Source organism: Myotis lucifugus, unplaced genomic scaffold, assembly GCF_000147115.1.
Source record: "Myotis lucifugus unplaced genomic scaffold, Myoluc2.0 scaffold_402, whole genome shotgun sequence".
Taxonomy (NCBI): domain Eukaryota; kingdom Metazoa; phylum Chordata; class Mammalia; order Chiroptera; family Vespertilionidae; genus Myotis; species Myotis lucifugus.
This window is the reverse complement of record NW_005871450.1, coordinates 121,538-131,260: the sequence shown is the minus strand read 5'-3', so window position 1 is coordinate 131,260 and position 9,723 is coordinate 121,538. Positions and strand designations below refer to the sequence as shown.

At 43.4% G+C, this 9,723-nt stretch overlaps 1 protein-coding gene across 1 annotated transcript in view; it reads left to right on the top strand.

The window, feature by feature from the left end:
• The window catches only part of LOC102417453 (zinc finger protein 233), a 23,079-nt gene extending 14,336 nt beyond the window's left edge, over nt 1-8,743 (top strand). Inside the window, 2 exon segments of the mRNA XM_023743589.1 lie at nt 1,542-1,668; nt 6,397-8,743. Coding sequence (XP_023599357.1) covers nt 1,542-1,668; nt 6,397-8,429 — 2,160 coding nt within the window. The 3' untranslated portion in view covers nt 8,430-8,743.
• The last annotated feature ends 980 nt before the right edge of the window (nt 8,744-9,723 follow it).

The following is a 9,723-nucleotide window of genomic DNA, read 5'->3' as shown; positions in this document are numbered from 1 at the left end:
CCTGAGAGTACAGAGGACCAATTTCATTGCTCCTCAGGAAGGGTGACCTGTTGGTTTGTTAAATTGTAACCAAGTGAGAAGCCCCAGGCTTAGCGAATGTGTGAGTGAGAAAGGAAAGATAAAAGCCATCAGAGCCTGTTGGGAGCAAATTAACCCAACATTGCTGGAACAATTTGGTAGTACTAACCAAATGTATATCCCCCACGATTGAAGAGTTACGGTTCCAGGGTGCTTACGTAGAAATGCTCACAAATGACACCAAGTGAAATAAACAGGGATTATTCTTAATTGCACAATTTTTCATATATGTTTTTATTATTTTGAGAGAGAGAGAGGAAATGAGAGGGTGAGAGAGAAGCATCAATCGGTTGCCTCCTGCAAGTCCCCTACTGGGGATCGAGCCCGCAACCTGTGCATGCGCCCTCACTAGAAATGGAACCCGAGACCTTCTGGTGTTCAACCAACTGAGCCACACCAAAGAGAGTAAATTGCACATACTTTTGAAGGGGCTGTGGAAAACTAGTGTATGAAATTGACATGCTGGATGGAGAAGAGGGGGAAGGTCCTTAAAATAGACGCAGGCCCTAACCGGTTTGGCTCAGTGGCTAGAGTGTCGGCCTGCGGACTCAAGGGTCCCAGGTTCAATTCCGGTCAAGGGCATGTACCTTGCTTGCGGGCACATCCCCAGTAGGAGGTGTGCAGGAGGCAGCTGATCGATGTTTCTGACTCTCTATCCCTCTCCCTTCCTCTCTGTAAAAAATCAATAAAATATATTTTAATTGTTCAAATTCCATTGGATTTTGCCATCTAGACTGCAACTTGAAATAAGCGTTTGGGATTTGGGAAAACCTGTGCACTGACGGGAGTGACTTTAGTATTATTGTGTCTGGCCTGTGCAATCTTTGGTTTAGGATCAACTTGCCTGTCCCCTCCCCAGGCCTCTTAGGTTTATGGGATTTGTCTCACATCTTGTGTTTCTAAGTGGCTGAAGAATACCCAGTGAGTTAAGTCTGCATCTAGCTGGGCCACCCCCTACCCACAGGACCTTGAGTGTTTCCAGGGCTGGACTCTACGGCCATTTGACACCTCTGTTTAAAGACACCGAAGGCACCTTTCTGCTTGTGCATTGTCTGCCACGTTTTCCTGTATTAAGCCTTCAGGGGAGCTCAGCATCTGCCTGGAATTGTAGGAAGGTTGGGCTTGATTTATCTTTGATTATTGATATTATCTTGTGTCTTGTATCTCTCCCTGCCCCTTTTTGCAACCCAGGTGCTATGTGGGTAGCTGTAAGCTTCTGGCTCTCTCCTGGGAAATAACTTAGGTAGCGACTAATTAAAAATTACAAATAAAATAAATAAACCAAACAAAATTAGAATTATAAACTAAAATATATATATATTATATATATTTATTTTAAAAAAATAGACTCAGGGCTGGCAGAATCCAGGTCAACTTCCCCCCATCCTCTCTGCCCCTCAGTGCTGCCCTCTCCCCATGCCCATTGGTCATAACGTTGAGGTTTCCTGTGTTCGGTGTTGTAGGAGGCAGTGACGTTCCAGGACGTGGCTGTGGTCTTCACGGAGGAGGAGCTGGGGCTGCTGGACCCGTCCCAGAGGGAGCTGTACCGGGACGTGATGCTGGAGAACTTCCGGAACCTGGTCTCAGTGGGTGAGGACAGGCGCCCTCTGTCACTGAATGTCAGCTCCCAGGAGTATTTTGATTTCAAATGTTTAAGACTTTGGGACTCTTGAAATGTGTCCCCAAACCTGGGATCTCAGTTTCCTAAGTCCTGTGAGATATCCTGTCTATACTTTTCCTATTTTTTGCAAATTGCAGTATTGACATCACGGTGGGGTTTAAAATCAGTTGGTGAGTTACATCTTTATTGTACTGAACAAAGTAGAATAAAGACAGCATAGCTCTTTGTCAGAACTGCATACAGTATAACCAAAACTGTGAGTAAATCAGGAAAGGATGATCATTTGATTGCCTGCTGTATTTTTTAAAATATATTTTTATTGATTTCAGAGAGGAAGGGAGAGGGAGAGAGAGAGATAGAAACATCAATGATGAGAGGGAATCATCAATTGGCTGCCTCCTGCACGCCCTCTACTGGGGATTGAGCCCGCAACCTGGGCATATGCCCTTGATCGGAATCAAACCCGGGACCCTTCAGTCCGCAGGCCGACACTCCATCCACTGAGTCAAACCAGCTAGGGCTGCCTGTTGTATTTATTGCAACAAGTCAGGATCAGAATTTGGAGAAATGCTATTTAGCATGCATAAGGATCGTAGTATTGCCTTTTTGGATAAGGATTAAGTTTTTGCCTTTAGTGTATCCCCTTGTATATAAGCCATTTATTTTTCATAGCATATCAACCCTTCAAATTGGATAGGAAATTACACTGAGGGAGAGAAGAGTAGCTTCCGATGATAGAGACAGAAACCTCAGGAGGCGGGTGTGCAGGTGACAGCCAGGCCGCTGAGTCCTTCCTGGGCCCAGGTGCTCTCCTTCTCTCCCCCGAAGGGTCGCCACCCTGGCCCAAGCCTCCATCATTCATTACGCTGCTTACTTACAGCAGCTCTCTCACTGCCTCCTTGCCTCTGCTTTTGCCTTCTGTAGTCTGTTCTCCTACAGCAGCCAGATCGTAACTGGTCAGTCAGATCAGGTAACTGGTCTGTTCACTCTTGCATGACTTCCATCTCACTCAGACAGTCTGAAATAATTCCCGTGGCCTGCAGGGCACTGCCTGACCCGGCCGCCCTCACCCGCTCTGGCCGGATTTCCCTTCCTTAGCCTTCCAGCCACACAAGACTGCTTGCTGTGGCTCTGACTGCCAACTGCTCCACCTCATGGCCTTTCTCTTGCTCTTCCTTGTTCTCCCCATACATCCTGTCTCCTGCCTCACTCATCCGTGTCTGCTCAGATGTCATCTCATCTCAGAAGCCTGTTCTGAGCACTCTGCTTAAAATCCCCAGCCCCCTACCCTGTCTTATTTTGTGACTGGTCATTAATTACTTGCTGATATATTAAAGGATTATATTTTGTTTACTTGTATATTGTCTTTCTTTCCCCATTTGAGTATAACATCAGGAGATCAGGGATTGTATCTTAACTCACAGGATATGTTCATTAATTATTTGTTTGATGAATGATTAAATGATGAATTAATGGATTAATGGATGAATGGGTAGGCGGTCCCATTTGAATGTGAGTGAAAAGGCTCCCCCACAGCTTCTCTTAACCTGTGTGCGTTCTCTGCATTGCCATTGTGAGCAGTGCCCCATCCATTTACCCGGTGGCATCATCCCTGCCTACCTTCCTCTCTCCTCCCTTCCTTTCCTCATTTCCCCCTCTTCTTCACTCCCTTCTTCATTCACTTATTTTACTTTGTGTATCCCTCAAGTAAGCCCAGCCTAAATACAGTAATTACAGTCATCCCTATTGGATATAAGCACAAAAATAAAAAGCTAAATCAGAGAAGCAAAAGAACCAAGAGAATCTAGCTGCTTATCTGATAGACGAGGCCCTGCCTGTGGTGAGTAGTGGGGGAAAGTCTTCTCAGTCCTTTCATCATTTCTGGTCTTTTTTTTTTTTTTTTTTAAATATATATTTTATTATTGATTTTTTACAGAGAGGAAGGGAGAGAGATAGAGAGTTAGAAACATCGACGAGAGAGAAACATCGATCAGCTGCCTCCTGCACATCTCCCACTGGGGATGTGCCCGCAACCCAGGTACATGCCCTTGACCGGAATCGAACCCGGGACCCTTCAGTCCGCAGGCCGACGCTCTATCCACTGAGCCAAACCGGTTTCGGCCATTTCTGGTCTTGTGTCTTCATGCTGCTAGAAGTTTCCCCACAGTCAGGGAGGTTAGATGCTGCCTCCATTTGACTCGCTCCCTTATTTTTCTGTACAGACCTACCTTGGAATTACCATTCCAGTTACAACTGTTGTCTGGTTTTGCTTTATAACTGCTTTGCCTTTTAAAATAATAATTATTTTTTTAAAGGAAGACTCTATTTTATTATTGATTGACTAGAGGCCCGGTGCATGAAATCCGTGCACAGGTAAGTTCCCTAGGCCTGGCCGGTGATCAGGGCCGATCTGTGGGGTGATTGGCAGGGCGATCGGGGGGCCCCCGCTGACACCTGCCTTGGCCAGCCTGGCGCCGCCTGTTTGCCCGCCTTGCCCCCTGCCACCACTGCTGGTCACCTCCCTCTGTGGGGCAACCGGCGGGGCGATCAGGGGCCCCCTCTGGCATCCGCCTTGGCTGGCCTGGGGCCTGTGGGCTAGGGGCAGCTCCTACATTGAGCGTCTGCCCCCTGGTGGTCAGTGTGCATCATAGTGACCGGTCGTTCCGCCATTCGGTCGATTTGCATATTAGGCTTTTATTATATAGAATTAATTGATTTGAGAGAAAGGGTGAGAGAGAGAGAGACATTGATTTGTTGTTCCACTAATATAGGCATTCATTGGTTGATTCTTGTATGTGCCCTGACCAGGGATTGAACTCGCAACTGATCATATTGGGCAATGCTCTATCCAATTAAGATACCTGGCCAGGGCTGCTTTGCCTTCTCAAACAAGTCTTTACTTTTATTTTTTAATTTTGGGCCAACATTTTATTGAAATATATACAGAAAACACAGATTATAAATGTACATGAATTTTCAGGGAGTGAAATGACTTCTTATTTGTGTAAGTTCTTTTTATTGAGGTAACATTTACAGATGCACATACTAAGCATGCAATTTGATTAGTTTTGACAAATAGATGCACCTCTGTAACTCCCACTCCTCAGAAGGTTGAACGAATCTTACAGTATATTCTGCTCACATCTCCCTTATAAAAGTTCCTTTTGGCAACATCAGAATATCACAAGGTTTTGCATTTTTTGGTGTCTATCTAGTTGCCCTGCTCCATCTATGAGGAATGTCCTAGAGGCCTAATTTCACTGCAATAATGCACAAACCAAAGGCTTTCTTCTCTCATAAGAATTCTTGTAAACAAAAGCTCATTGAGAATGGTGCTAGGTGGATCTCACTGTCTTCACTCCTGGAGACAGCTCACGAGGGGAGAAAAGAGCAGTGTGACTTAGGGATTATTTAAGAACATTATTATGCTTCTGATGAACAATAATTTTTATGGTACTTGTATTAGCTACTTAGACCTGTATAACTACTCTGAAATGTTTTTTATGTTGATTGATATTAGTATTTCTACAGGATTTATTTATTTTTAAAAATATATTTTTATTGATTTCAGAGAGGAAGGGAAAGGGAGAGAGAGATAGAAACATCAATGATGAGAGAGTATCATTGATCAGCTGCCTCCTGCACGCCCCCTACCTGGGATTGAGCCCGCAACCCGGGCATGTGCCCTTGTCTGGAATTGAACCCAGGACCTTCCAGTCCACAGTCCAACGTTCTATTCACTGAGCCAAACCAGCTAGGGCTATTCTTAAACTTAGCAGTTTATCACAATAAGCATTTATTTATATGTCTGTGAGTCAGGAATCTCGTGGCAGCTTATCTGGATGATAAGGGTCAGAATCTCATAAACCTGTCAAGGAGTCCAGCAGAGCTTCAGGCCTTGGAAGGTTTAATGGGACTAAAGTTTCAGCTTCCAAGATGCACTCGTTCACCTGATTGTTGGGAGAAGGCCTTGCCAGTGGGCCTCTCCACTGAGCTCCCGAGTATCTTCCAAACATGGCAGTTCGTTCCCCCCAGCTGGTTACACCCAAGACAGTGGAAGGCAGAAGCCACAATGTCTTCTATGACCTAACCTTGGAAGTGATGTACTCTCACTTCTGCCATATTCTATTGGCTTCACAGATCAATCCTGGTACATTGTGAGAAGGGATTTGATAGGAGATGGACATCAGGAGGCAGAATCATTGGGGACCATCCTGTATGCTGGCTACCACAGCACCTTCTCATATGTACAAATACATATGTACAAAGCCTGGAAGAGAATATTAGCCATTCACATTGATCATAAAATTCAGCCAAATTAAGTGGCAACAATTATCTTAGGAATTTTACTCCCATAAGATATGGAAATGAGTTTTCTATTTTTTTCCAGTTGTTCACTAGTTGAATATTATATGTCCTTTTTACTTTTGCTGAGGAAGTTCCCTGCTCTGTAGCTATCTATTTCTAATTTTGACTTCATAGTTAAGTCTTGTTATAGTTCCAAGTGAGTCTCCTTAACACTGAGTGGCTAGGAGCCTACTCATCACCTCTTTGTTTTCATAGGCATGAAAAAGCCAATGACAAAGTCCAAGCTGATCGAATATGGTCTCCCGGTGTGGTTGACTGGTGAAATATTTTTATTTCTGAGTAAATATTCATTTTTCCTCATTTTCATCTCCGAATTCTTATCCTTTTAGGATACCGGAATCAAAATGAGATAGAGACTCTTCAACAAGTTGGATTAAGGGACCTTTTTCATGAAGACCTTGTGTGCTGGCCAATATGGGAACAAATCATGAGTAAGTTAACCAGAAATCAAGACTTGATAATAAATCTACAAGGCAAGAGGTCTGATTTGCCAATCCAAGGCGATTCCTTCTGCCAGTTGTGGGCAACAGAATCTACTCAGGTTTCTGAAGATGAGAACTATGTAATAAAGGTTCAAGGGGAAGTTCAAAGTGCCAATAGTATAAAAAATCAAGATTTTCCAAGTAAGACCGCCTGGGATCTCTGGAGAGAGTCACAGAATTATCAGAGTAGGTGTCCGCAGTTTGATGGGAAATGTAAACTGTGTAAGTGTGATGGTTGTGATATTAAAAAGACCTCTCATGACCATGATGATGATCAGGAAGTACATAAAGGTGAGAAGTCATGTAGCCACAAGCATTGTGGGAAATGTTTCATGAAGACATCATTTCAGCATAATGGAGTTCATGCAGGAGAGCAGAATTCTCATGAGAATGGACAAGGCTTCAGTTTGGGCCCCACTCTTGAACTTCATCAGCAGTTACACCTAGGAGCAAAATCTCATATGTGTAGTGAGTGTGGGGATGGCATCAGTTATAGCTCGCTGCTTTGTACTCATCAAAGTGTTCTCACAGAAGAGAAATTCAGTAGGAATGGTGAGTGTGGTGAAGACTTCTGTCAAAGCTTACATCTGCAAATTCATCAGAGAATCAACACAGGAGAGAAGCCCTACAAATGTGCTGTGTGTGGGAAAGGCTGCATGTGTAGCTCATATCTTCATGGTCATCAGAGGTTCCACTCTGGAGAGAAACCCTACAAATGTGCTGTGTGTGGGAAAGGCTTCAGTCGAAGTTCACATCTTCAAGTTCATCACCGAGTCCACACTAGAGAGAAACCCTACAAATGTGCTGTGTGTGAAAAGGGCTTCAGACTGAGTTCACAGCTTCATGCCCATCAGCGAATCCACACTGTAGAGAAGCCTTACAAATGTGAGGCATGTGGTACGGGCTTTACTCATAGTTCACATCTTCAAGAACATCAACAAGTCCACACTGGAGACAAACCCTACAGATGTTCTGTGTGTAGTAAGAGCTTTAGTCAGACCTCAAGTCTTCAAGCCCATCAGCGAATCCACACGGGAGAGAAACCCTACAAATGCACTGTGTGTGGTAAGAGCTTTAGTCAGAAGTCACATTTGCAAGTTCATCGGCGAGTCCACACTGGAGAGAAACCCTACAAATGTACTGTGTGTGGGAAAGGCTTCATGTGGAGCTCATATCTTCATGTTCATGAGAGGATCCACACAGAAGAGAAACCTTACAAATGTGGGGTGTGTGGAAAGAGCTTCAGTCAGAGTTCACATCTTCAAGCCCATCAGCGAATCCACACTGGAGAGAAACCCTACCAATGTGCTGTGTGTGGTAAGAGCTTCAGTCGGAGTTCACATCTTCAAGGCCATCAGCGATTCCACACAGGAGAGAAGCCCTACAGTTGTGCTGTGTGTGGTAAGAGCTTCAGTCAGACCTCAAGTCTTCAATACCATCAACGTGTCCACACTGGCGAGAAACCCTACAAATGTGAACAGTGTGGTAAAGGCTTTATGGTGACCTCAAGTCTTCATGTTCATCAGAGGATCCACACAGGAGAGAAACCCTACAAATGTAGCGTGTGTGGGAAGAGCTTCAATCAGACTTCACTTCTGCAAGTTCATCAGTGAGTTCACAGTAGAGAGAAACCCTACAAATGTGCTGTGTGTGAGAAAGGCTTCATGTGGAGCTCGTATCTTCATGTTCAACAGAGGATCCACTCAGGACAGAAACCCTATAAATGTGACATGTGTGGTAAAAACTTCAGTCAGAACTCAAGTCTTCAAGCTCATCAGAGAGTCCACACAAGATAGAAGTTATACAAATGTGAGATATGTTTCATAGTTAGTTTTTTTGTGTTTAAATATAAAATTCCTTTCTTAATATTTCTCTTTTAAAAATATTTTTTATTGATTTTAGAGAGAGAGGGGAAGGGAAATGGAGTGATAGAAATATCAATGAGAGAGAAACATTGATTGGCTGCCTCCTGCACACACTTTACTGGGGATTAAGCCCAAAACCCAGGCATGTGCCCTGACCAGGAATCAAATCAGCGACCTATTGGTGCATAGGACAACACTCAGTCCCCTGAGCTACACAGGCCTGGTTTAATATTTCTTTAAAAAAATATTTTTATTGACTTCAGAGAGGAAGGGAGAGGGATAGAAAGGAATATCAGTGATGAGAGAGAATCATCAATTGCCCGCCTCCTGCACACCACCCACTAGGGATGAAGCCTGAAATCCGGGCATGTGCCCTGACCAGGAATCGATCCGTGACCTCCTGGTTCATAGGTTGACATTCCGCCATGGAGCCACACCTGCTGGGCTTAATATTTCTTTTTACTTAACTTTTTATAACAGCATTTTAAAATAAATTTTAAAAGTGATACCATAAAAAGATTATTATTTATCATGCAGGTAGATGTTATACACATTCAGTAATTATTAACAGTTGGGTTACATTTACATTGTATAGGGTTTGAGAAAAGCCTAAAGAACAAGTATTATTATTATTATTATTATTATTATTACTAATAGTAGTAGTAACATTAATTTGTAGGTCTATAGGCCTTGTTGATATCTCAGGATGGCTGTCTATTTCTGATGTTTGGGCTTTTTATTCTTGAAAAGTCTTTGATCTCCACTGTAGATAGAGGTAAGTGTCAGAGTCAGGGTCAGATGTCCATTCATGGTTAGGCACCTGATTAGGTAAGGTATCTTCCAACACTGTTGTAGAGAGTCTTTAATTAATGTCTTTACCATTGGACAAAAATCTCCAGGTTGTAAGTTATGGTCTTAGAAGTCTTCAGAATTTTATACATTTTTATCTAATTTAAAGATATGATCTCTTTGGAAACCTGTAATTTAGAGTAAGTCAGAGTCTTTTTTATGGATTTTTCTAAAGATATATTTGTAATTGTATAAAATAAAGTGACTATAAATGACAAAACAAAATGGTGTGGTAATAAATTTGATTTCGCCCTGACCGGTTTGGCTCAGTGGATAGAGCATCGGCCTGTGGACTGAAGGGTCCCAGGTTCGATTCCGGTCGGGGGCATGTGCCTTGGTTGCGGGCACATCCCCAGTGGGGGGTGTGCAGGAGGCAGCTGATTGATGTTTCTCTCTCATCGATGTTTCTGGCTCTCTGTCCCTCTCCCTTTCTCTCTGTAGAAAATCAATAAAATATATT